At 42.6% G+C, this 27,013-nt stretch overlaps 2 protein-coding genes across 12 annotated transcripts; one reads left to right on the top strand and one right to left on the bottom strand.

The window, feature by feature from the left end:
- Positions 1-642: 642 nt before the first annotated feature.
- Positions 643-3,115, bottom strand: HARBI1 (harbinger transposase derived 1). The gene is made up of 2 exons (XM_015630299.3): positions 2,075-3,115; positions 643-1,510 (listed from the first exon to the last, which is right to left on the bottom strand). The coding sequence occupies exons 1-2, from the start codon at positions 2,742-2,744 to the stop codon at positions 1,134-1,136; spliced, it is 1,047 nt and encodes a 348-aa protein (XP_015485785.1). The 5' UTR covers positions 2,745-3,115; the 3' UTR covers positions 643-1,133.
- On the top strand, positions 2,410-27,013 carry ATG13 (autophagy related 13). Of its 11 annotated transcripts, none has more exons than XM_015630284.3 (19): positions 3,370-3,707; positions 4,347-4,465; positions 8,607-8,688; positions 9,531-9,611; positions 10,245-10,364; positions 10,892-10,938; positions 11,502-11,642; positions 12,723-12,763; positions 13,304-13,400; positions 13,748-13,846; positions 14,579-14,669; positions 17,053-17,151; positions 18,331-18,414; positions 19,541-19,674; positions 20,874-20,991; positions 21,713-21,790; positions 22,077-22,193; positions 22,650-22,778; positions 23,987-27,013. In XM_015630284.3, the coding sequence occupies exons 3-19, from the start codon at positions 8,620-8,622 to the stop codon at positions 24,062-24,064; spliced, it is 1,623 nt and encodes a 540-aa protein (XP_015485770.1). In that variant the 5' UTR covers positions 3,370-3,707; positions 4,347-4,465; positions 8,607-8,619; the 3' UTR covers positions 24,065-27,013. The 11 variants fall into 11 exon arrangements, with proteins under 11 accessions (XP_015485769.1, XP_015485772.1, XP_015485770.1 ...); XM_015630281.3 differs by having other exon boundaries at positions 18,304-18,414; XM_015630283.2 differs by lacking the exons at positions 3,370-3,707; positions 4,347-4,465 and adding an exon at positions 2,410-2,831 and having other exon boundaries at positions 18,304-18,414.

Genomic DNA, 27,013 nt, shown 5'->3' with positions numbered 1-27,013 from the left:
GAAAGGACAGACCCACAATGTCAGGCAGTACCACTGCTGCTTTAAGTAGTTAGTTTTGTAGTTTTCTGCATTCCCTACCACTTTTATTACATTTACTGCCCAGTAAGAAATAAAATCTAAGAAACAAAATTTCTTAGACTGCTGTCATGAGATCCTTGGAAACACTTGTGCCTTTTAGAAAGAGAACATTTCCAGGAAACTGCCCAGCCTGGTGCCAGCAACAACTGTGTGCATCAGTCATCCTGTTCCACTGAAGAAGCAGACTGCCAGCAGTGCTAGAGCAGCCTTTCCACACCTCTGCTTTGATCTAAATGGAGAGCTTTTGCAATTGGTTCAATTTCTGTGACCCAGTCAGTCCTTGGCATTTCTTTTACAGCAGCCAACAAGATGACCAATTTCCTGCCGCAGGAGAAAACCAGCCTCAACTCCACTAGCCTATTTCCTGATATCTGTTAAGCACCCGACACAGTCACCACAGCAGAACATCTTCTCCAGCCTGTTTGGGAAAGAAGGAATGTTCAACCCCTCTAGATATGTGCAAGCACTAGTGTGTGCCCAGCAAAATGCCAGACCCCTCCCAGGACACAGCTGCCAGCTTTCAGATAAATCACTGGGGTTTGTGACATGTGCAAAACGGCAAAATAATGTTGAGCAAGACTTTATATCTACAAACAAAAATGTAAATGTTTGCTTTGCTGCTCACGAATTCATAGTAGAAAGGAGCTCATGTGGAAATTTAATTTCTGCAAAATACTGTTTAAAAAAATCAATCGTGTTTTGAGTTACACAGTGGAAAAGAATCGTTGCTTTGTAAAACAGCATAAGGTTAACAGATTTTCCATCACTACAGAAGACAATTCCCCTAATTTTCCCACTGTTGTCACATTAGTCATTGTTCTCTAAGTCAAGTGAAAAGGGTGTCTCTAAGCATCATGACAACAAAAATGTACCAATTAAATTGAATCTCTGGAGAGATTGAGAGAAGTTCAGAAATTTGCCTGAAATGAAGAGAATAAATTTCTTCTCATCTCACATCTCCTTAAGTCTCTACAGGCTAAAAGAAGAGGAAGAGGCATTTTTGTTCCAGATAACTTTTCAGATGAACTGTTAGAAGCCTTGTCTCTGTCACAACATTAGCTAAAATGAGTAAGTAAAAGTTCCTGACGGACACGACAGGCTTCTGAGTCCACCGATTCCATTTGCTCATATTCTTCTTCCGATTGTTCCATGTGCCCTGTGGCTGGTGCAGACCACACGTCCAGTCCATGTTCCAGGGAGATGTTATGAAGCACGCAGCAGGCCAGAATGATGTGGCTGGACTTCTCTGGAGAATACTGCAGGGTGCCTTTGGAGCCATCAAGGCAGCGGAACCGCGACCGGATGGTTCTGAACGTGCGCTCAATGATGTTGTGAGTGGCGGAATGGGCCATGTTGTAGCGGTACTCTGCAGGCGTCTCAGGGATGTGCAGAGGGGTCATCAACCACGTCCGGAGCAAGAAGGAGCTGTCACCTGTTAGCAGTGGAAAGGAGCAGGACAGGTTACACACCTACAGTTAGCCACAGATTTCAGACTGGTTTTCTGGTACAGCAGATACAGAATAAATTCTTCCTCTGGCTAAAAGAGAAGGCACGGAAGAAGTAACTCCGGTTTATGAATGGCAAAGTAAAGGCATTCAGTTTTACACAAGAAAATCCTGAAAGATTTTCCACAGAAGAGTTTTAAGAGAATTAATCTACTGCATAAAACAGGGGGAAGCAGTAGGACTAGCACAGTACCTAGAATTAAAAATTGCATAATTCAGCATGGAAAGGTGTAGAATACTGAAAGAAAGCTATTAACAGAATGAATAAGGATTAATATATACAATAATTAGACTGTATAAAACACAGATTAGAAGTTACTGTTCTAAGATTCCAAGATAAGGGTTGTCCAAACCTAATCATAAATCTCAAACCAATTTGCAGGAAAGCAACCGAAAGTAAACATATCACTTGTGCCTAGAGGTTCTCACTCAGTAAGGAGACAATATATGATAGACTTTCTGCTGAAAACAAGGATGAAAAATTGACTTACCAAGTAGCCAGCCATCTTTATGTAGCTCAGTTTCAAACTGGCTTGTGAGGGCTGCCTGCTCCAACACCGTGCAGTCCGGCAGGCTCCCTGGCCAGTGCGTTTCAGCACTAAGGAGGACTCCTCTGGAATCACACACCATGAGGCAGTTCAGGGAATGGAGACCCTTTCGGTTCACATAGGACAGGTCCTCAGCGTTTGGTGCTTTGATTGCCACGTGGGTGCAGTCAACCACCCCCAGCACTCCCGGCATTCCTGCCAGCCCATAAAAGTCCTCCTTCAGGGTCTGAACAGTGGCTTCATCTTTAGGAAAGTGAATGAACTGTGAGGCTCTTTCCACCAGTGCCTCGGTTACGTTGGCAACACAGCGGCTCATCGAGGCTTGGCTAATGCCAATAGCATCCCCCATGCGAGTCTGGAAAGAGCCAGAGGTATAGAAACCCAACGCAGCAAGTATTTGCGTCTCTGGACTGATGGCTCTGGACCGCTGTGTAGGGCGTGAGAGAGTGGCTCCCAGGAGATCCACTAGGTAGCAAATGAACTGTCGGGGAAAGCCGTACGTGGATACTAGATACTCATCCGTGACATCCTCCAGCTTGAAGCGATCCAAAGTCCTGTGTCCGCGGCCATAGAGCAAGAGGTCGCAGTCAAGAACCGCGATAGGTACGGCCATGGCTGACGGCCAGGGGAGTCCCTGCGGGCTTTCCCAGAGGCTTCACCCGCATAAAACAAAAGAGGATACTCAGAACGGTTCTTACTGGTGAGCTTTTCAGACTCCGTTATCGTTTTCCTTTTGGTCTGATCATCCAGCAAACCTTTTTTACTTTTCTTTTTCTGCTTTTAAATACACTAGCAGCCAGGTGGGCTCACCGCGGAGCCGACAACTCTGCCTGGCTCTGACAGGAATTTACTTCCCGTGGCGGAGAGGGAGCTGGAGTCGTCCGCAGTCACCGCCGCCGGGCCCGGCAGACACGAACCGCGGGCAGCCCCACGGGCCGCCCGACCGGAGTCGTCCCACCCCTTCCCGGCCCCGCGGCCGCTCCCAGGCGGTCCCCGCCGGCCCGGCCCCACGTTCGCCGCGATAGATTCGCCACAGGCAAGGGCTACCGGCGGCAGCGGCGTCGGGCGCTGCCCGGCTTTTCTCGGCCTCGGTGACCTCCTGCCCCGCCGGACTGCGGGCTCTGCGCGCCCGCGGGCGGGCGGGGAGCGGCGGCTGCGTGCGGAAAGTGCCGCTGCGGACACTCAGGCACCTCCTTTCTTTCCTCCCTTCCTCCTTCCTTCCTTCCCCCCCCCCGCCCGCAGCGGATGAAAACAAACAGCGGCGATGGCGGCGGCGCGGCGCAGCCCGTGGCTTTGAGGGCAGTGGCAGCCCCGGCCAGGCCCCTGCCGCCGGCCGCGCACCCCCGCCGGCACTGACACTCGCGACGAGACCCCCGGACCGGGAACGAGGAGGAGGAGGGGCGCCGGCCGGAGCCCCGGGGCGGCTTCGAGGCTTGGAGGCGGCGACCGCGGTCCCGGGGCCGCGGGGCTCTCCCCGTGCCCGGTCGGGGCGCGGAGGAGGCGGCGGGGCGCGGCGGCGGAGCGGGCCCCGCGCGGGATGAGCCGCCGCGCCGCCAGCACTGCCGGCCCCGCGCAGGTACCGCGGGCCCCGCAGGGCAGGGCTGGGAGCTCCCCGAGCCTGCGGGAGGCCTTCGAGGGGAGGGGGCCGCGACGTGGGTCTATGCCTTTGGCTACGGCTTGGTGTCTCCGTTTTTCTTTGCTTCGCTGCTCGCAGGGGTCGGTTCCGCGTGTCGGCTGCCATTCGTTTTCCTAACGACTTGGTGGCTGTCAGTGGGGCCTGGGAAAGATGTGGCCCGTTGTAATCTCAGCAAGTGGTCATTTAAAATCAAAATACTTCGGAGCCTGTTTGGAAATAGTAGAATGTGAGACCCCACGCTCCATTGTATAGACTTCCTGTAACATGCGAGCTTGCACTATGCTGGGAAAGAGCAGAGATTTACATGTGGTCGTATCTTTCTTTCCTGTTGGAGGTGTGGCTCTTAGGGCACAGTCAGAGTCATTGCCGTGGATTCAGTGGGAGCAGAGACACTTTCCATGTCAGTGAACATGTAGAAAAGGGACTCTTTGGACTAAGCCTACAAACTGCCTACTTACAAATCCCAAAAGCAGTGTGACTAGGCACATACCAAGAGGGAAAAACATGGCAAATTACTGTTGTAGCCGAAAATTAGTTGGCTGTCCAAATAAAGTTTAGAGCATCTCCAAATTATTGCAGGAGTGGCCTGACCTGGAGGACCTTTCCTTCTTGTGACAAGAAAAAAGTCTCTCAGATGAACCAGGCTGTCTGTAGATGTCCAGAAGGATCATACAGGATCACTTTATTTTGCTTAAATGGTATTGTATAATCTTAACATTTCTGCATATGTGTTCATACAATAGTTGAGAGGTGGTGATTATGTTGGTGGTTATAGTACAGGGTATGTAGAAGCAGATTCTGGTTTAGTCTGTATACTTTGGCTTGACAAACAAATTGAGAGGATGGACCTTTGAACTGATACCATTTTTAGACCTTAGGGAAGTACAGAATGTAACTGCTGGTCAACAGGAATTAATTTTGTTTCTAAGTCAGTGGAGCTGGTTATAAAGTGAATCTGTTTCCTGATCAGGAGGAAAAATTACCTCTTTATCAGTCGAAGCCTGAGCATATAGTGAACTACAGAGCCTTTGATTATTACATCAGAATGTTTATATTATGTGAAACAGTTTTACTATTAGAATTTAATCTTCTCTTGAAAAAAAATCCATAAACTTTAAAGAATGAGAGTGTCACACCTTAAAACTTAGAACTGTTTGCTACTTCCCTCTAGGTTTCTGACTAATCTGCTAAGAAGGTAAAATGGAGATTAATTTTAAGTAATTGTAGGATACTGTTGTTTGACTTGTAGGCCCAGTCTTGAAACAGAGCATTGTGTTTATGAAGATCTTATAGTTGCTTATTAGTGTGCTCAAAATACCTGCTTGCAATGAAGCTTCTTCTTCATTGAAGGGAGAATGTGTTCTAGGCACTCTTAAAAGCTTCAAAAACCTCCGTGTGCTTCTTGTTTACTGCATGATTCAACGAGGCTTTTCTGAGCTTCTCATATGACACCCTTGGAGATGGGATTTGGGTCCTGTATTAAAAAAGAAGTTGTGGCAGAGTGGTATGGGCAAGGGATACATTCAGGTAACTTGGAACAAACATTTGAGATGAGAACTATTCACAGCCCTTTCCTTACAGCTACACCCACTCTGTTTTTTTCCCTCTTTTCAATTTCACTCTGGGATAAGGACTATGAATAATTATTTTGCATTGATGAATGTCTGGTTGAAGAGAAAGCAAGATAACTGTAAGTTGTAGCAAAGAGAAATACAGATGATGGAAGCAGCTATATATGCTTTCCCCAGCAGCAGTAATAATGCCTGGTGTGTGTCAGGTGCTTCTGCCCCTTTCCTGTTTGTGGGGGTGTCGGAGAGATGTACTCGCTCGATTCCCGTGTACGGAACACGTAGGTGCTGCCGGTGATCCCGGGAGTTGCCGTGCGCCTGTTGTGTGCCGGGTTACAGGTGTCCGCTCGGGCTGGCAGCGCGGAGCCCGGCCTGGAGCCCGGCCTGGAGCCCGGCCTGGAGCCCGGCCTGGAGCCCGGCCTGGAGCCCGGCCTGGAGCACGGCCTGGAGCCCGGCCTGGAGCACGGCCTGGAGCACGGCCTGGAGCACGGCGTGCCGGTCGCTGTAGTTCCTCTGGGCTCTGCCGAGGCTTTAAGGGGAGGCCTCTTGCAGTTCCTTGCATCATGCAAACAGCGCCATCACCTTATGCTGATGTGTCCTTCTCAGAGAAGGAGGGTATAAATAGCAATAGAGCGTAGAAAGCACACGCTTAGATGTTAAACTGTTGGATAAAATCTGCCTCAGCCTTGGGAGAAGGAATAAGAATTTAGTCAAGAGAGCCACATGCAGCAGTTCTCTTTTGAACATCTTGTTTCTGATGTCTCTGTTCACAGTAAAGTGAAGACAAAGGCATATAAATAAAAGCAATAGTATAAAAATGGGTGTTGCAGGAAGGGGGAGACAAAGCAAGAAGCCATACGGACAAAATGATTTTGCATCATGTACTGGCGAATATATCAGTTTACTTAAGGGATTACCTGGTTGAGTGGAAATCAGTCATCTGTATTTTTCTAGCCTAGACCAAAGGTTATTCCCTTCTAATTGTTACTCGGTGTAGAATGAGCCGGTGTTTTCCTTGAGTTAAGCATAGGTCTGTGCAGTAGCACTCAACAAGGAGCTGTGCTGGCATTGCAGCCCACAGGACCTGAGAAGCTGATTGAGTTTGGTGGAACTAAGTTTAAAGAATTTTCTTCCTGTTCAGGTCAGCTGTGGCAGCAAACTTGAGAGTAGCTTCCATTAGTTCCCAGGCGTCTTGAAATAGTTGATACCAGAACTTTTTTCCAGCCTCAAAAGGCACACATTTGTGGGTGCTTTATTTGACAGCTCTCCCACAATATAAGGATATATACTTCCTTGCGTCTTTCTGCAGGGGTCACATGTCACTTTTCACATTAAAAGCCAGTATAATTTTTTTTTTTTAGTATTTAAATGTCAGCATTCTCTTTGCTAAGAAAAAAGTATTTTTTAATGCAGTATTTTACTGCCTTATATCAGTCAGGTTTGTCAAAGATCTCAGATATCTTCAACTCTTACAGTGCTGTATTTAATTAGGTCAAAAGAATAATAACAGGTTGTTCTTGCCTGGGGTTTTGTTTGTTTGGGGTTATGGTACTTCTGTAGTGGTACATGCCAGTACTAAAGGGTTATTTTTTTAAAATTTTGATTACTGCATCAAGCAGTAATCAAATACTGACTAAAAATTTAAATGCTGGCTTCCTTTTGCACCCCCCACAGTGGAAAGGGTCTGTAGTCTTCTAGTGGAGGTAAATGCAGGGAAAGAAGGCATAACAGTTTTGTTAAAATAGCCAAAAGATAATTTGATAATGCATTTGATGTTGAATCGCTTGTGTTGTTTTCAATTTAAATTATAATTTGTAATGAGAACAGTACAGCTTAAGGAGATGTGGTATGAATGTAGCCTAGGAACTTTCAATTATTATATATTATATATCCAGCTTTCTTTTTATAGAGTTATTCAGAAAGCAGCACTGTTCTCTATAAAATGCTCTGTAAATTGCAGCAGTCTTATTTTGCAGCCCTTTTTGACTGATGCTCCTAAAGCATTATGCCTCTACTGTCCTTAAGGGTGATATTTTAAATAGAAGTACTGCATGTGCGTGGTCATTAAAGATTCTGTATTTTCCATGTGAACTAAAAGGGCTATTGGCCCTTTTGCCCTGCAAGCTTTAATTTGCATAAATAACATACTCTGCTGTAAGTTCAGTCTTTGCTTAACGATTGAACACTGAGTAATGTTGTACACAGCAGCTGCTCGTGCTCCCTGACCTCAGTGTTCCTGTGAGGAGCAGCATGTTCCATAAATATGGGATGTTTGACAAGCTGCTTCAGGCTGATTAGCCGTCTCAAAACTGTAACAGGGGTTCAGGGTGAATTAATACTTTGAAGTTTATAAGCAAAAACTATAATGAATGTTGCTAATTAAGGCATTCTTCCCCAGTGGTCTCTATATGATTATTAACTTACGTGTGAAGAAACTGAGAGACAGAAGAATTGTGATTTATCCCAGGCCACGTGACATGATGGTGGCAGAAATAGGATTATTGCCTTGCCCTGCCCTGCTTCAGATGCTGTGCAAGTTCACTGTGTTCCTAGAAACAATTGTATTTTGAAAAACAAGGCAGTGTCAATGTGAAAGCTAAGTATTTATTATCAGAGATTTCAGGAGAAGTGAACAGAGGATTTTGGTCTATTTCTTGACAAAAATGTGTTTTTCCAGTTGGTTGTAGGTAAATTTTGTAGCTGTATAGTTTTACTGCAAGTACTATTTGTTGAAAGTAAAGAAGCAGTGTAGCCTGATCCAGCAATGATTTATTTTATACATTTCTGCTGAAATACTGTTCTAAGAAATTCAGGCCCAAGAGAACAATTCGGCTTGGTTTTAACCAGTGCTGATAGCTTAAGACAGATTATTTTTGAAGTAGAGATCTCCATGTCTGATGGTTAGCTTGGCATAGAATCCAGTCAGTGGTGTTGGGGTGTTCCAAGTTGTTGTTTTTTTTGTTTTGCTTTTTTAAATTAAGCTAGTGAAATTGCAGAACTGGTACTGAGTTTTATTTGTGAGCCTTCTTTGTTTTTAAATTTATTTTTGATCTTTGCACTGATCAGATAAACTATCAATGCACATTTGTACCTCCCACTCACATCCCAAAGTTTTTAGCATGTTTGGATTTTGACAGGTTTGGTGGTTATCATTTCTTTTGCTTTGGTGCTTATCATTTCTTTTGAGGTGGCCTCTAATGGCAAAAATATTTTGAAATCTAAACAGAAAGTTGGAGGAAGACTTCATTCCTAGACCTGTGCTATATTTCAGATTGCCATATGCAATGGACACTGATCTCAGTTCCCAGGACAGGAAGGACCTGGACAAGTTCATCAAATTTTTTGCTTTAAAGGTAATATGTTTTCCTTTGGACAAATGCCTCTTTTTCCTTGTTTAAAAAATCCAAAAAACAAACAATGTACTTGTTGTGGTTAGAGTAACAAGATTGAGGTTTGGGTTTGTTGTTTTTTCGTTTTGTTTCGTTTTGCTGAAGAACAAAGGAAGAAAAGCTGGTGTCCAATTTAGGAGATTCCTGAGAGCAACTAGAAAAGCATCTTTTCCCCTTTTTTTCTACCCTTAAATCATCTTCCATCCTCCAGAAGCATGCTGCTTTAGAATCAGTTGTAGGCACTTTACACCTCTGTCAGCTTTGGGTTTCTAGCAGCATGTCTAACCACCCAGCTGTTGGGTAGTTTATTCTGCTGGACTCCACTCTTTCAGCCTATCTAAATTTTTATATTGCATTCAAAAACAACAACACCAGAATGTTCTTTTGAATATTGTTGGTGTGTAATTATAAAATTTTGCCTCACTTCAGGCATAGGTGCAAGTAGATAATCTGACAATGGCTTTGGTATAAATGTACAGATTCATTTGGCTTTAGTTTAGTTGTCCAGGTTTGGGATATTTTTGTAAATTCTTCTAATTTTCTACTGAAAACTGCGAATTCTGATTGCAAAATTGACTTGGTCTCAATGTTGTTACAGAGAAAGTTCAGCCTAAAATAATTTTCTTTCTGAAATACACTTGCCTGTTAAATGTAATAATTGAAATTGGTTAGAACTGAAGATCAGGGTAGCAAACTCTACTTCTCTACGTCATGGTCAGCCCTTTCATTTCTTTCACTTGGAGCTTGTGTAGCTCAGGCTCTGAACTGAGGGCTGTGCTGAGCCCAAACTTTTCTTTCTGTTCCAGACAGTACAAGTAATTGTCCAGGCCCGACTTGGAGAGAAAATCTGTACCCGCTCATCATCCTCCCCAACAGGTTCTGACTGGGTAAGGTCATATTTTTTAAAGCAACTCCACAACTCTGAGTCTGAGAACACCACGTGATTATTGCAGTCTTGTGCAGACAATAATAATTATGCATAGAACAGGTACTATATTTAGTTATGTTCATTGGTGATATTGGGGGGGGTTGGTGGTTGTTGCTCACGTGCAGCAAATCACTCTAGACTCTTACATGCTGATGAGGGGTAAGAGAAATGATCTCTCATTGAGAGATGAACTCCTGCTAGCTAAGGCACATCTCCAAGATTGGCTTGGGGATGGGGTGATGAGTTCTTACCTGTCAGAAGTTTGCTACTCTGCAAATGAGGAATTTTTAGTAATGGGGTTTATTAAAATTGAAAAGACTCAAGATACTCTGTGGGTGAAGACATGACTGAACTGAGGGAAAAGCAGCATATTTTTTAGAACAGGATCAAGAAAAACATTTGAATTAGCAGCCAAGGGAATCTTTATAAATATGAAAAGCTTGAACCCAGCTGGAAATTTTCTGTTTCATAAATATTTCAGTGGACACTGACCTACTATGTTATATATGGGTCTGTGAGCCTGTCTGAAATGTACCATCAAGCAGTTTTTCAAAGAAATAAAAAAAATGGAACTATGTCTTTGATTCTGCAGTTCAATTTGGCAATCAAAGATATACCAGAGGTTACTCATGAAGCAAAGAAAGCCCTGGCAGGACAGCTGCCCGCTGTTGGACGGTCTATGTGCGTGGAGATTTCTCTCAAAACCTCAGAGGTGAGAACTGAGTCAAAACAGATGCCCTCCTTTTTTTTTTTTGTTTGTGGGCTTTTTAGCCTGAATCTTAAGTCAACTACCAGAACTCCTGCCCTTCATTCCAAGACAATGTGAGAATATCTAACTGTTATTACATTAGGTGATAAGCTGAGGAAAAGAAATGTATTGTTTAACAGAAGCAATTCACTGCAAAAAAAAGTCTGAGGCAAAACACACAAATGACAGAGAGCAAAATCTAAATTTTTTAAGAAACTAATTTTAAGAAAATTAAATTAATGAATTCTTAAATTTTAAGAAACTAATTTCTTAGACCAAGAAGAACTTAGGCATTCTGAGGAAGTCTTCCCTCAGGTGACATAATTGTGCAGGTACACTTCCAGTGCACCTTTTTCTATCATTGCATCACAAGAAAGTGGGAGCCAGGAGACAAACCGCTGAGAGGTGTAGCCATTGCTGATCACTAATGAGATTTGAAAAGGTCTGTGTTCTGAAATGAGACTTTGTTTGCCACCTTTTCTCTGATCCAGGGGGACTCCATGGAGCTGGAAATTTGGTGTCTAGAAATGAATGAAAAGTAAGTGCATTCTTCACACATTCTTGGTGTTTGTAGTTTTTAGCTGATGAGATGTACATGTGGTTAATCCATGGTGCTCAATGAGCACATACTGGCTGTGTGGCCAGGGGCACTTCAGAGGGAACTCCCCCCTTTGTCTAGAGCAGCAGTCAAACTGTTTCAACACCAGTGTCAAGAAAGTAAACTAGTAATTTAATTCCTTCTTCGTCCTTCCATTACAACTAGTAGGTTTCCTTAGATACAAGAATTCACAGTCTCAGTAATAACAAATGTTTTTAATATTGAAAAGATGTCTCTGTTTAGTAGAAGGCTGCATGGCATTTTTCAGCAATTTATTCTACAGCAGGTGACTAGGTTGAAGTGGGACTCTTAGCTGGTTGGTAAATACAGGTAACCACACTGGTTTATCATTTTGGCAATAAAATTAAACAACTGCCCCTGACTAATTTTTATTTAAAATAAAATAAACAAAAGCAAGTGCAAACCAAAATAAACAAGAGCCCCAAACCCAGGAAACTTAGCTGTGGGCAAAAGACTAATTTTTTTTCCTTTGTGTTCTTTAGGTGTGACAAAGAAATCAAAGTTTCATACACTGTATACAACAGGCTGTCTCTACTGCTGAAGTCTTTGCTTGCTATAACCAGAGTAACTCCAGCCTACAGACTCTCAAGGAAACAAGGCCATGAATATGTAATATTGTACAGGTAAAGCAGAATTTTCCCATTTGAAATGTAAACAGCAGAGACTCTAGACTTGCAGTGTAGCTGCAAATGTAGTTAAAAATGGATAAGTAATAATAAAATCAAATTGTTTGCATAGAACTACTACTAATCAGTGACAGAAGAAGACTTTGGTCTATGTATCACCTTATAGCCTTCACTTGAGCCATGGAAAGAAAAGCTAAGCACAGGCTGTGAAGTATTTGCCTACTGTGTCAGAAAGAGTAAAAAAAAAAAAAATTCCACATGCAATCCCTGGTTAAATTGCTTACTAGCATCCAATTGTTTGGTGTCTGGCCTGTGTTTCATAAATGACTCTAAACATTGCACATAGCTGCAATGTGTACTTTTGCAGCATGGATTCAGACTCTCTCCTATTACTCCGTTTTAAAGATGCATCCTCAACTTCACTTCCTGTAGTTCTTGCAGTTTACTCATTCAAATACTGGGGTTCAACTCTGTTTAGCCTGTGAATCTGACTGGCTTGTGGACCACAGTTATCTTCCAGACCCTGTTTTTGGCTTTGAGAAAAGGCTTTGTCATGTTTGCATAGCTAAATTATATGATTGTAAATCTCAGGTTTGTTATCATTTGCACAGTTGAGAACTCAAAAAGAAATTCCAGCCATTTTCTCATTTTTGCATCCATTGCTGACTTGGCATGTACTTAAGAGCAGGTCTCTTTACAGCACAGTTAATCTTTTAAGTTATGTGATGAGCATCAGCTTTTAGACCTCTCTGTGAAGTTTGTATCACTTCACATTTTTGCTCTGAACTGTAGACTTAACCACAGAGGCTTGAAAAACTTAAAGAGAAATTTCTGATTGGACTACTGTTTTCTCTTTCTCCTTCTTTTTACATGACCCGTTCTTCTTCTGGAACAGCTGTAAGTTTTTTTGAGATGGGCATTCCAGCCATTTATTTTGGGCTCTTTTTTCCTGAAGAGGAAAAGAGTTCCAGCCTTTCAAATACCAAAATTAAATAAGGAATAAGGAGATATATATATATATATATAGCATTATGTCCCAACTGGATCTAACAACTCTTCTTTTTCCTTTTCCTTCAGGATATATTTTGGTGAAGTCCAGCTGAGTGGCTTGGGAGAAGGTATGGTTATACAACACACAAACAAGAGCAGAACTATGTTTCATTTTGACTACCTTTTGGTTGCTATTCCCAAGTACCGTAAGGAAAACTAGTCTGAGGCTTACATATGCTTTTTGTCTGCATCTGCCAGTGCAGCCTTGTGCCACAAGGTGATAAGTATAATGGTGGTACTTGGACAAAGTCTTGGGTGATTGCCATTTTGACTCTAGTGATACAGAACTGAAATAAGAATATGGAATGATGTTGATAAGGTGTAGGACTGGTAAAGGAGATCATGATCTACTGAGGAACAAGTAGTGTTCTATTCAGAACAATATTTTAGACCAAGAAGCCGGGAGGCAACATCAGAAGCCTTGCAGGTGAAGCCTACCAGCAAGGCAACCTAGCTGCTGTTTTATTATGGGCTCTATGTGTGTTTTTGGAGTTCAGATTGCAAGAGATAATGGAAACACTACTGAAATAAGATAGTGTAACCTCAGAATAAAAAAGTACAGCATATAAATAATCAGTGAAACTGATAATTATTCCTTAACTTTACAGGTTTCCAGACAGTCCGTGTTGGGACAGTGGGTACCCCAGTGGGCACCATCACTTTGTCTTGTGCCTACAGAATCAACCTTGCTTTCATGTCAACCAGGTGAGAAAACGTGATGATGCCAAAAACTGTTTTACAGTAATTTACTGTTAACCCCCTCATATTCTGAGCCCCCAAATCTTTCCCTTCTGCTTATCCTTTCCTGCTGAGGTTCTCTTTCATGATGAACACTCTCTCTCACGCTTAAGCCTTGCAGCAAGGGGAGTATTTGGGTAGCCCTGAGCCAGGCTCTAGAACTCCAAATTTTTGATGCATGTCTGGACTCACAGGACTAAACTGTAAAGATGTTCTGGTCCCATTAATAGGCACAAAGGCTTTCTGTGAGGGCACCATGAATTGGGAAGAGTAGAGAGAATAAGCCAATAACACCATTGCTTGTTGCCTTGCAGGCAGTTTGAGAGGACCCCTCCTATCATGGGGATTATAATTGATCACTTTGTGGACCGTCCCTATCCCAGCTCTTCACCTATGCATCCCTGCAATTACAGGTGAGGAAATACTGAGTTGAAGTCATGGGCCATGGTAAAGGCATCCATTATGCCCAAATACAGAGCCTTTTCCACTATTTGTTTACAGCATGGGAAGGGACACTGGAGAAGTAGTATCAGTCATATTGGCATAGTTTAAGATGTGATGAAGGGTGACATTTTTCCTCTCACATTGAGGTGACTGAGTGCAGCAAGCCCCCAGTATTTTCCAAAATTCTTCACAGAAGCACTTGAACACAAAGCATGTTTAATCTTGGCTGCCTTCAAGAATTTGAAAGTGTAATGGTTAATCCTGATGCAGAACTACATGTCTAGATGCATGCATCCCTGCATATTTCCACTGGGGAAAGATCAGTTTAATTTCTCTTTGGAGATGAGAGGTTTGTCTTCTCTGAAATGAATGTGAGGGCATTCAAATTGGGACCAGTGGTGGTGTTTGACAATGGTTGTGTAAACACCAAAGCCAGTTGCACCAGCTGGTATAACAAAAGCATTAGTTAGAAGCACCTCTGTTATTTTATGTGGTGTAGAAGACAAACACCAGAGGAAAACTGACGTTTTCCCACTTTGTTTTCCTCAGTTCTGGGCAAGTAGATGAGAGCCCTTCATAATTCTCCTTTCAACTACACCCAAATACTCTCAACCTCCCTGCAGTATTTGTCCCAGTGTGTTTTACTGTTTGTTTTGTGGAATATTTTTGGTTAGAAAACTCGTCTTCTCTTGCTGCTTTAGAGCTGGTGAGGACAATGGTGCAGTGTACCCCTCCGTAGAGGATTCCCAAGAAGTGTGTACCACATCTTTTTCCACCTCTCCTCCATCTCAGGTAAGAGAAACCAGGCTCTTTTTACTTCTAGATAGAACAGTTACTGTAAGAATGGTTTTCTATTCCTACATCAGCTATTGTGCAAACAGAAAGCCTCCTGCTGCTACTTAAAATTTAATGTGTGGGTTATTTATGTCATTACACTCTTGAGTAAAATCTACTGAAATTAGATACTAATTTCAACAAAATTCCAGGGGCCTAGAAAGACTGAATTACTGAGAAGGATTAAAAGAGCCTACTCCTGTAGCTGGGTTGAGGTGTGCTTGAAGAGGATAGCAGTGTACTTACATATTTACATACCAATGCTGCAAGAGGAAGAAACCAAGACATTGATGTCAGGCAGCCTAAGTAACAGACTGACATTGAAAAAAAAAAAACACTGAAACACCAGGGAAATTCTGGAGAAAGACATAAAAAAGAAAAAAAAAAAAAACTGTATTTGTTGGACCATCTAAAATTAGTTGGGGCAGCAGGAGTAAGTATTGGCAAAAAAATTGCCCATGCAAATTTCATTTAAGTTTAAATTTTAAAAGAAATAGATAATGGTTTCTTTTCAAATATAAATACCCAGAAACTCTGAAGTTCTTTTACTGTCTTATGTATCTGACTCCACAGTTCTGTATTTTGAAGACTTGGCCAGAGTTGCAGTTGTTCTATCACTTTAAATATTCAGGATTGCCTGGCCTTGTTGTCCAGCAAAGAAGATGACTCTACTGACCTTTAAAGACAATCTAAAGACTCTAAATCTCTTTCACTGTCAATGTGAAAACATAGAATGAAGTATAGGTGGAATGCTGTTACAGACTGAAAGAATTTGCTACGGGCCTTTCTGCTGGTTCAGAGGAATTAATATGCCTGGTTTAGCAGAATGTATTCTGCTGTATGAATGAGCTAGAAATGAGCTTCTCTTAGGAAGCATTTTTGTGCCAAAGTGATTTCAGGTGACCCGGCATTAGGTAATGTTGAACTAATTAGCCAGCACTCACAGTAAGTCTCATGGAATAAAGCTTTTCTTATTCTTCAATATACAGTTCAGGAAATGAGTTTGTGGCTGAATTGTGTCCTGTGTTTTCCTAAAGTGGGGTGAATACAAAAGATTTCATAAGGAAATTTCCACTGGCTTGCTTGTGCCAGTGTTACTTAACAGTAGTAGCGTATCTAACTACATTGAAGTTGACATTTCCCCAGGGGTCATGAAGCTTTACTGTCATTGAGGGGGAAAAGCTTTATGAAACCACTTGAACCTTGAGGATTTACATTAAGTATGAGCCTATTTTCTTGCTTTTTCTGTGGCTCATAGTTGCCATATGCTGTGCCCTTATTTGTAAAGCAACTGCCAGTCTTTGTTACCACAGTTAGAATTGTAAGGCTGCCTTGGCAGAGTGGACTTCAAATTAAAAGGGAAAGAAGAAGTTAATGTTTTTCTCCAGCTTTCTGTATGTTCTGTCTTAGGTTAAAGACTAGGAAAAAACTAGGAACTGTGATTTTGTGAGCAAATTGTGTGAATCTCTACCTGCCTTCTCAGTAAAGGCTTAACCTGTGTGATACAAGGAAATAGTTGTTACCTTCTCTGTGAACTTGCAATCTGTGTATGTGTGTTATGAAGTAGTCCAGAATTCAGGAGAGTCTGGTCATGAGTAATACCAGAAATGAAGCTGAAGCTTTCCTCAAAGTGAAAATGACTGATAGGAGGTATTGGATCATTGTTAGGAAAATGACTGGGAGGAGGTATGGGACTGAACCAGGTTTGGATTGCCCTTTTTTGCATTAGTGCCCTCTGAGAGACTTTACTTCTGAGTTTTGCTCCTGTTGATGGAGTTCCCGCTTCACATCAGTGTGTTTGAATTGCACTGTAGTCCAGGTCCCCTTTATTCTAAGGGTGCAGCACAGAATTGCCAAGATAGGATCCCTCAGAAAGCTGGAGAATAGGGAGTACAGATGGATGGGGAGTGCTGAAATACAAGTAATATTTAAATCTAAAAAAAAAAAAGAAGTATTTTACTTTTTCTGGCAACTGCTCAGCCTTCTCTTTGCTAATTGGCTGGTACCAATTATAATTAACTGTGGAACAGAGTCTCTGGCAGTTACTTTCTGTCACAGTACACTGGAATCTAAAATATTACCTGTGTTCAGTGGTTCAATCTGATTGAAAAACAGTCAGTTTTTTATGAAATGAATGTCCTTCTGGCAATACTGAGACTTCTGCTCTCTGTGTAGGTGTGGCTGCTGCAGCCAAAACCTCTTCATTAGCATTCAGTTCATCCAACTCTTCATAATTCCTCTCTGAAGTCCTTCTCTCTTCTCTCTCTCTCTCTCTGTCTCTCTCTCTCCCCCCCACTCTCTCTTTTCCTTGTTTCCTCTGTTTGTCTGTGTCTGTGTACAGTGTGTTTTTACTGTCACAAAGGCACATTTTCAGACCCCTCCTCCTGTGGTGACGGACACCTTGAAGGTCCCAGTGATGGGACTGGCCTTTTCACATCAAGTGAGTTGTCAATAGAATATGCTCTACATGGCCAGAATACAAGTTCTGGCATGACAAAACAAATACAAGAAAATGCAGATGTTTGTTGTGCATGGGAAAGACTGGTGGACCCACAATGTGCACTTTACTGAAACTGGCTTCTTAAATGCCTTTGCAGAGGAAGGTCTCCCAAAGACAGGACAAGCACCCCTAAAAACACAACAGCTGTCAAGGATTGTTAGTGAAAGACACAAGTAGAAAGGCACAATTCTCAGTGTTCTCTGTTGACAGCCAGTGTCCCTAGAGCCTGTACACTCATCAGACCTCTACTCAGCTTAACTAGCCTCATTTGAATGAAAGTGCTTTCCCTCATTTTGATCCCTGTGTCCTCATTTTGATCCCTGTAAAGGACATCAGCTTTGGTGCTGCTGGAGCTCACACTTAGCTCTTGAAGAAATGTTCCTCTTGAAGTTAGGCAAGTCAGAACAGGAAAGTTTTATTAAACCTGACTGGGTAGATTTCTGCCTGGGATGTATAAGGGATTTCTGCTGGGTTTCACTGCTTACAACACTTAATTCCTAAAGTAATCTCACATGGGTTAGCTTCCCAGTTCTCTTTACCTGGCACATTTATGGTACCATGTATTCTTCCACTGAAGCTATTTGAACAGGTCTGGAAGATCAGCTGTTTTAATTTGCTATGGGAGTAGGTTCAAACATTTGATAATGAAGTTTTTGGGATGAAAAAAGATTAAATATTAGCTCTTCAGTAAGTTCATGATGGCATTCATGCATCTGGCCAGTGTCAACCTACTACACCAGTATTTGAAAGAGGCCTGTAGAGCAGAGCTTCCCTGAGACAGGATGTCAGTCATACCTTGCACAGCCTACTCCTACATGTGTAGGAAGCCAATCTTGTTTTCCTCTCAAGGCTCAGACTTAGTCCCCTGGACTATTGTCAAGTAGTCCTCATAGCAGTAAGAATTTTTTAGAACAATAACCTACATTATTGATTCCAGTGAAAACGTAGCATCCTTCTGCCAGCCTGAAATGCTGTGCCTCCGACTTTTCCTGTTCCTTCTTCAGTGAATGGTGGTTATTCAGGCTGTGGGGCATTCCCCTTCCCTTTCCTCTCTCCTCTCCCTTTGCCCTTGTTTTTTCTCTTCTTTCTTAGCTTTCCAGCTCTCGTCTTTCCTATCAGCCTGCTGCCCTGGGAGTTGGATCAGCTGACATGGGGTATCCTGTACTTTTTGCTGGTGGCTTGAATGCTGCACACCCTCACCAGGTACTTGTAGAGAGTAAAACTGGCATGGCTGGTACTGCAGCCATTAGTGTCACTTGTACACCCAAGAGAGGCATTGAAATTAGTGCATGCATTGGTGTCCTCTCTGTCAGGAATGGAAAAAATGTAAAGTAAATACAGAGAAAGCACAACTTCCACAGGAGTTGGGAATTGGCTCCTCAGCATCCCTGACTTTACTGGGGTATGGGGTCATGTGGGAAAACTATGCCAAGAGAGCAGGCAGCAGACCTGTTTGCCTGCACCAGTTTGTCACTGACTCCAAATATTGCCTGTCTTACAGAGCTGCTGCCCCTGCAGCTGTGCAAGCATAGTTATGTAGGCTAGACATATTGACACTGACACTGACAGTTCATATTGACGTAGTTAATTGGTTCATCAGACAAATAAGCCACATTGACAGAAGTCTTTTTCTGCTTGTGATATTGGTGATGCACCAGTTTTGCTGACACAATGTTAGTAAAATAAAATTATTTCAGTTGGAATGGTCCTCTAGTGAGCATCTAATCCAGCTGTCTGACAGTTCAGGGCTGGCCAAGTTAAAGCCTGGTAGTAAGGCAATTGTCCAAATGCCTCTTAAAAACTGACAGCTTGGGGCATTGACCACCTCTCTAGGAAGAGAATACTGTTCTAGTTTTTGACCCACCCTCTCTGCAAAAAAATGCTTTTTAATGCTCAGTCTTAGCTTCCCCTGGTGCAGCTTCAAACCACTCCCATGCATTCTATCACTGGATCCCAGGGAGAAGAGATCAGCACCTCCTTCTCCACTTCCCTTTCTCTTGAAGCTGTAGGGAGCCTTGGGCTTGTAGCAAGAGGATATGTGGTTTTTTTTCCTCCATTCCTCCCCATGAAGCAGAGTACTTACAGCTAGGGAACTCTGCAGTGTAAAATCCTGAAGTGGAGAGGAGTAGTGTAGAAAAGCAGTAAAAATGAGTTTGCATTGTGATAACCCACTCCTACAAGACATGTCTCTGAGGCTTACAGGGACTAGAACCCAGTCATATGCCAAAACCCCCACAATTTATGCCCAATAGTGATGGAATCTACTTTGTATTGCACTGTGGTGTTGGTTTGATTTTGGGATCTCTTAACTTGACTATTCCTATCTCAGTTGATTGGTCCAGGCAAAGAAGGGGGAGTTCCCCCAGTTCCTAGCCAGCCAGCACATGGCACTCAAGCTGATCAAGAGAGGATGTGCACCCCACTGGATGGAGTCCATTACTCAGCAGCTACTCCTTCTAGCAGGTAGGTTGGTTTTAGATGATCCACCACTTCTGCTTACCCATTTATAAGCTTATTAAGATAAAACTTTTTGTTTCCCTCTTTTTATCTGTTGTTTGTAGCGTAACTGTTGTCTTTTCATCCCTCAAATCACCTTACAGCTTTCTCTGATGGGGCTTTTTCAGCCTTTCTCCAAACAATGATCTTTCCCATCATTTTAAGCATCCTAGTCCATTAATATCCTTCTTCTATGTAATGTATCTTCTTCTATGTCAACTTTATTATCAACTTTATAATTTTTTCAATCTTTCTGCTGGTTTTGCTGATTGTAAAACAAGATGCAGTAAATTCACAAATAAATCTCAAATTCTCTAGAGATTTAGTGTGTTGTTACCAAAGCCAGTTGTAGTTAACCATAAATCTGTTCACCATTTTAGTAAGAAACTTTAGGCACAAAGTTATTTAAAAGGAAACAATGAAGCCTCAAACTGTCCTAAATCAACTCCCTCACAGCTAATCAAATCCTTCTGTTTTTTTCATCACCGTATTTTTTTTTTTCCTTGAGAAATCTCTCTTGGGATCACATAGTTGTGAGTCACAGAGATTTTGCAGTGGGGAAATGAAAACTCAGTTGCACCAGCACTTTCCTGGGTATACTATCTAGGTAATTCCCTTTCCATAGGACAAAACTATTTTTTTGTTTTAAAGTTCTGAATACCTCTGGTAGGAAAAAAAACCAAAACAAATAGGTCATGGAAGTACCTAATAACCATGGAGTGAATTAATCATACTGGGAGTGGCTGTTGTGATGTACCAGACTGCTGCATTTGTAAACTGAGTGACAGGTATAATTGTGGTTCTTGCCCTCACCACAGAGATCTGTGACTACTGTGTTACTGAAAAAATAGTAGTGATGAACAGGAATTTCTGTGAACACACACAAGTTAAAAGTCCATTTCCCAGAAGAAGAGTCTATTTCAGCAACTTTACTGAAACAACTAAATAGTTTTTGTCCAGCTTTAAACAAAAATCTGATTTCACAACTGTCCATTTTCCTTTTGTGCTCCTGACTGAAGAGGAAGGTATGGTACAAGGACAGATTTCTGTTGTCCTTCTTCCAATACTAGGAGTAAACCAAGAAAAATGAAGGAGTCTCATAAAAAATGTTATTTATCTACCCTGTTTGTGTCAGGACACTCTAATTATGTATTTTCCTCCCCCAGTGAGGACACAGAAACAGTATCCAACAGCAGTGAAGGAAAGTGTGGCTCCCCACATGACCTTTTGGAGACCATCTTTATCCGGAAGGTGGGAGCTTTTGTCAACAAACCCATTAACCAGGTAATGAGCAGTAGATCTTCTCAGAGAGCACAATATGCTTCTTTTCCATCTGTTCATACATAGAGAAGCAAAAAGCACCCCAATACCACAGCAACCTCAGAGACTGAGAGTGCATATTTCTGCCTGCTGCCTTTCCCTACAAGGTTTTGCCAAGGCGAATTTTGTTTTTCATAAAATCCTTTTGGAATGTGACAGCCGTTGAATTTGCTCAACTTTGCCAACACCCTCTTTGGGAATAGAAGACTTGATACTCTTGGATCTCACAATGATCTGCCACTACGTCAGGTCCATAAACTAGGAAAGCTGGTAGTAAGCTTCCCTTTCTTGAAGGAACATGCAGTAGACTAGTTCATCACTAGAAGCAAGCATTTAAGTTCAGCAAGGGCAGCTTAGGGATCAGCTTAGTTCCTAGGGCTGCAGTTCTAGGCCTTTTGTATGAAGGAAGGAGAATTGTTTCAATTTGTAGCAGTTCATTACTCTTTGCCTACATTATACAAGATACATATAGTAGCAATCCTATCTCAAGGTATGTATCTGCATTATGTCAACTGAGTATCATCTCTGGATTCCATGCCTTTTAAGTGAGGTTGTCAGCCTCCTGTGTAACTGCTGACACGATACTGGGCTGTTCTTAGCTGGCCTGACAAAGACATTCAGTATCCTTTTCTGCACCAGGTAAGCAGAGCATCTTAGTGAAATTCTGTTTGCTAAATCTCCTCAGGTGACCATGGCCAACTTAGACATTCCTTTTGCCATGTTTGCTCCCAAGAATGTTGAGCTGGAAGATAACGACCCCATGGTAAGACTCTTCCAGAGGTATATGTGCCTTCTCAGCATCCCTTATCCAAACATCCATGCCTTGAATACACTTTAGTTTTGGAGAAAATAACTAGTTTTTCAGATTTGTTTGGTTTCAAGACGTCTCCTGTGTTGAATCTCTAACCGTACAAATAACAGCATGTATTTGCTGCCCCTGCTCTAGTTAATGTTCATTGTCCAGCCTCCTAACTGCCCCCACACTGCCAAAGTACACAGACAGACGTGACTCTAAGATCAGTACTCACTGTCTTTGATTTCTTGGGCAGGTCAATCCTCCTGAATCCCCAGAAACGGAATCTCCTCTACAAGGCAGCTTACACTCGGAGGGCTCCAGTGGCAGCAGCACAGGGAACACCCATGATGACTTTGTTATGATCGACTTTGTAAGTGCCCTCATCAGAGCTTTTACACCACACCTGCACCTTAGGTGGGCTTCACGTGCTGGTGCAATGGCAAATGATGATGATGTCAGAGTAGTTTTTGGTGGGAGTGGAAGAGACACATCATTCACAGTACCACACTAGGGCATGACAGTCCCAGAACTGCAAAAACACTGGTACCAGGAATCAAGTTACAAATTAAATACCATTTCAGTTCTCTACTAAAATCTGGGCTTGGCATCCTCTTTCTTAGCAACTAGAGGAGCCAGATTCCAAATAAATGTTCTCTTCCAACTGCTCAAGTGATATTGGCTGTTCTTCAGTAATTTAATATGCATTATTGCAGCAACAGTTGTAATGCCATTATGTTTACTGATAGCAGGTAATGACTTTACCTGAGTTTTTAACAAAAGGGAAGCAAATGTCTTTGGGAATTAATAGCAGTGTCTGTGATTCTAGAAACCAGCATTTTCAAAAGATGACATTCTTCCAATGGACCTGGGGACATTTTACCGTGAATTTCAGAACCCCCCTCAACTCAGCAGCCTCTCCATTGACATTGGAGCACAGTCCATGGCAGAGGATTTGGTACGGAACCCTGAAATTTCTGTTTGTGGGAATCATATGTACTTTAAAATGCTCTCCCTATTCTAAGTTTGAAAAAATTATCTTCATAGAATTGTAGAATAGTTTGGGTTGGAAGGAACCTTTCAAGGTTATCTAGTCCAACCCCTCTGCAATGAGCAGGGACATCTTCCAAGTAAATCACATTGCTCAGCCCATCTAACCTGGCCTTCATGATTTCCATGGATGGGGCATCCACCACTTCTCTGGGCAGCCTGTTACAGTTTTTCACTAGCTTTATAAAAAAAATTCTTCTATCTAGTGTGAATCTACTCTCTTTCAATTTAAAACCGTTGCCCCTTGTCCTATCACAACAACCTCTGCTAAAAATTCTGTTCCCATTTTTCTTAAAGGTCTGTCTCCTTTCAGTACTGAAAAGCCACAATAAGGTCTCCTCAGAGCCTTCTCATCTCCAGGCTGAATTACCCTAAGTCTCTCAGCCTGTCTTAACAGGAGAGGTGCTTCAGCACTCTGATCATTTTTGTGGCCCTGCTCTGGACCCACTCTAACAAGCCCCATGTTTTTCCTATACTTTTCAGAAGAAAGATCCTGCCCAAAGGGAGTCTATCACTAATATATTCTAAATAAATCCAGATTTGTTAGTGGCACACCTGAGCCTCTGAAACTGGTGTTTGTCTTGAAACTGAAGGCTGCTGCAGCATGCTTGCTCTGTTTGTCATTGAAACCCCCCTAATTATCCTGCCTCTGGGATGTCTCACTTGGTGGCAAACCAGGCCTGACTTTGCAGCCTGAGCAAAGTTGGAGTTCTGGTGTAGCTGGTAAAAGTCATGTCTGAGTGAGTGCTCTATTAGGCTCTCTGGCATATTGTGGAGAAAAATGAAAACCAGAGTCTGAAAGCAGCAAGTAACTTGATGAAAGCAGTGACGTGAGTCGGTTATTGTGCTGCAGCTGCTGAGGATTGCACAAGGTGAGGCCCCAGTGCACCTCCTGTTCCTGCAGAACAAACAGACTCTGGGCAGAGTGCCCTTCTCAGGGTCATTTGCTGGATGCTGCCAGAGGGCTCCTGGTTTTGTGCATGTAGAAAGGTGAGCCTAGAGTATTGGTTAGGGATTGCATGACTCAGAAACAGATGGTTTCTGCCTAGTGTGTTTAAAATTTCCTTCTGTCTGCTGTGAATGAGCCCTCATCCTCACGTTTCCTTACCTTTCCAGGACTCGTTACCAGAGAAGCTGGCAGTCCATGAGAAAAATGTTAAAGAATTTGATGCTTTTGTGGAAACCTTGCAGTGAAGCTGTTTCCCAGTTCTGCTGCAGCAATTCTTCTTCCTCAAGCATCCTGGAGATGACATCAACAAATATCTCTTTCGCTCCTGCTCTGTGTTTTGTTCACATTGACTAGTTCCTTCCATCAAGTGAGCTTTCTTTTCTCTCTTCAATGACAGATACGGCTCACCTGCTGATTCTCCTCAACTTTTCCACCACATAGTTCAGGACTGCTTTTCCTGCTCACAGTCAGTTTTAAGACTTCGGTAGGGACACAGGAAGTCAAACTCCAATGTATGGAAACTTACTTTCCCCTCAGTCTGTGTTCTGTATGGAGGGCTTTGTGGAAAGTTGCCATATGCTTCCTCCAAGAGTCCTATGGTGTAAATTCCCTAGGTAGAGCTTCTTGCTAACAGACTTTTTCCTACAGTCTCTGATCCTGTTAGAGCATAGAAAGCTTTGGTTTATTTCCAGGGTCTGTGAGTTCAGCAAATTTGGCTGCTTGAAGTCTAGGATATCCATTCCACAGAACTGGGCATTTCATCCTGACTTCAGACTGTGTGCTTGGAGACCAGGGAGAGATGTCAGCTTTGGGACCTGCATAATACAAGTTACCTTTGTTTTCCTGCTTTTAAGGAATTGGGTCTCTACACAGTGATTTTGTGCAAGGCACTCTGTTAGGTGGCTGATAAGCAGGAGTGAAACTACAGGAATGCTTTCCACACTTCATTCCTGAGTGTACTGACACTCGGCCATGCTGAGTTTAACAGTGTTGACTATTGGCAAGCCTGCATTTAGCAGCTGTGATGATGCTGAATTCATAGCCTCTGCTTCTAAAACATAACTGTAAATACTAGGAATCCTATTTCTTTAGGGTTATGTAACTAGGAGTCTTAGTCCAAGATTTTTTTTCCTCTAATCCTTGCAAGCCTTCCTGCTTTATGGTTAATAGATGATCTTAAGAATTAAAAAATATTTATTGCTTTTAAAGAAACCTATATTTAAAAGATGTTCTGTTTTCATGTTATAGTGCGGGTCATTCTGTTCTGATCACTGCAGAGAGCAAGTGTGCCATGGAATCCTGGCCAGTGATACTGGTCTCTCTTTGCAGGAAAATATCCAAAATATTTATTTTCTGAAACAGATTTGATTAATATTATACTCTGTTTTGGGGACTCTGTGTCCATTGCATCCAGTCAGGGCTCACTGATAGAATGAAATGCACACATCAGTGGCAGGGACTTCGTAAAAAGCTGTTTTCTGAAAGGCATGGATGAATTTGTAGTGTTCTTTGGCCATTCAGAAAGCAGCTTCTTTAAAGAAGCACACTTTTTTGGGAAGCTTATGGTACTTTTTAATCAGCTGGCTTTTTTGAGTAGCTGAAATTTTATTTTTGTAAGAATCTGCCATAGACAGTGTGACTGGCTGGCATTGCTCTGTGGGCAATTTGGCTGTTGTATGTCTTCTGCCTCATGTAAGGGTGGGAGGAGAAACAGTGATTCTAAACAGAAACTTGGATAAGGTGAGTTTTCTTGTGGTTCTCTCTCCTCCTCCCCTGTGTAACTAGAGTGAGCAACTGCACGACCCCTTACTGTCCAAAACCATTTTTTTTTTCCCCTTAAATGGAGCTGTGTTGCTTGAGTACTGAGAAATCATCTTCATTTCCTCAGAATGGCTGAGTAACCAGCCTTCTAGGTGGTGCAGTGTGGCAGCTTCTTCAGCTTCGTTGCATTCATAGTTGGAAGAGATTGCCTGCAGCTGATGGGGGAGCCCAAACTCCACTCTGGAACACTATTTCTGTGTCACTGCTGGAGCACAGAGCCAAATTCAGAACAGATCATACTGTAAGGCCAGAGCAATGCAATGCTTTGAACTTCATGAGATTTTTTTTGTTGAGAGATGTGTTTGGTGGGAGGCCTTTTAAGTTCTAAAACTCCGGGTAAGAGCTTCATTAAAGGGAAGTTACCCACCAGAACCTTTTTATTTTACTCAACCAATTCAACTTTTTAGCAGCCTCACATGGAAAATGCTTTGTCCGTGCAAAGTAAGATGCACAAACATTTAAGAAAGCTTCCAAGATGAAAGTTTGTAACACAGCTTTAGTAAGATGGGCTGTAACAAATACTTGATCCCCATCCAAGAGCCACCTTGTTTCACAGGTGGAAAAGGTCGAGAAGGGTGCAGGAACACAAGGAATTAATGGATCAATTTCCTCTCACCTGTTTTCAGGAAGGTGATCCACCACGTTGTAGGAAGTAGCTGATAGACAGGTGGTTGTCACCTTTAGTCACTTAAAAGTCACACTTTCTGGGCTGCAGAGCAGCAGAGATGAGGTGAAGTGCTGGTTCACACCATATGAATAGAGAAAAATTGAGGTTAAACTTCCTCTAGCCAGCACTCCTGCTGTGCTCTTCTGCTGACGGGTTGTGGAGCTGGCATGAAGCACTGCCATTCTTGTTAATCCCACCCAGGAGGTCAGGGCTTGTACTTGTGCTCCTTTATTGATGGAGTTCCTAACATGGCTACAGCTCTCACAGCTCATAAGGCAGAATGGCACTGTAGCACATTTTCTTCTCTTCAAAAGGCTGGAAAATTGCCTATTTAAGCTGCTAGTGTTGAGCTGGATGGCCATAGCAATAAGATTCTCTAGGGCTGAGTTTACCTGCTTCTAGTCTGGACAGTCCTCAATTTCAACACACATTTGCTACATCTAGGCTCTGAGTTCCCTGGCCACTGCACAAAGGTTCTGCTTCAGTGAAGATCTAGCTGCTGTGGCCTGCCACAGATTGTGTTATGAAGGCTGTTTATTTTAGCAGCTCTCTGCTCAACTCAATATTAAGGACATTAAGTATGTAGCTGCTGATTTACAGATACTTTGGGTGGAGGGGAAGGCTCCTCAAGTGTATTGTTTTGGAAAGTCTCCAGTGTACTTCAAGTATTTAAAGAATTTCCAATAAAACTTTTATGTAAGCAACA

This window comes from Parus major, chromosome 5 (genome assembly GCF_001522545.3).
Source record: "Parus major isolate Abel chromosome 5, Parus_major1.1, whole genome shotgun sequence".
Taxonomy (NCBI): domain Eukaryota; kingdom Metazoa; phylum Chordata; class Aves; order Passeriformes; family Paridae; genus Parus; species Parus major.
Note: the sequence above shows the minus strand (reverse complement) of the source record. Positions and strands in the feature narration are given on the sequence as shown.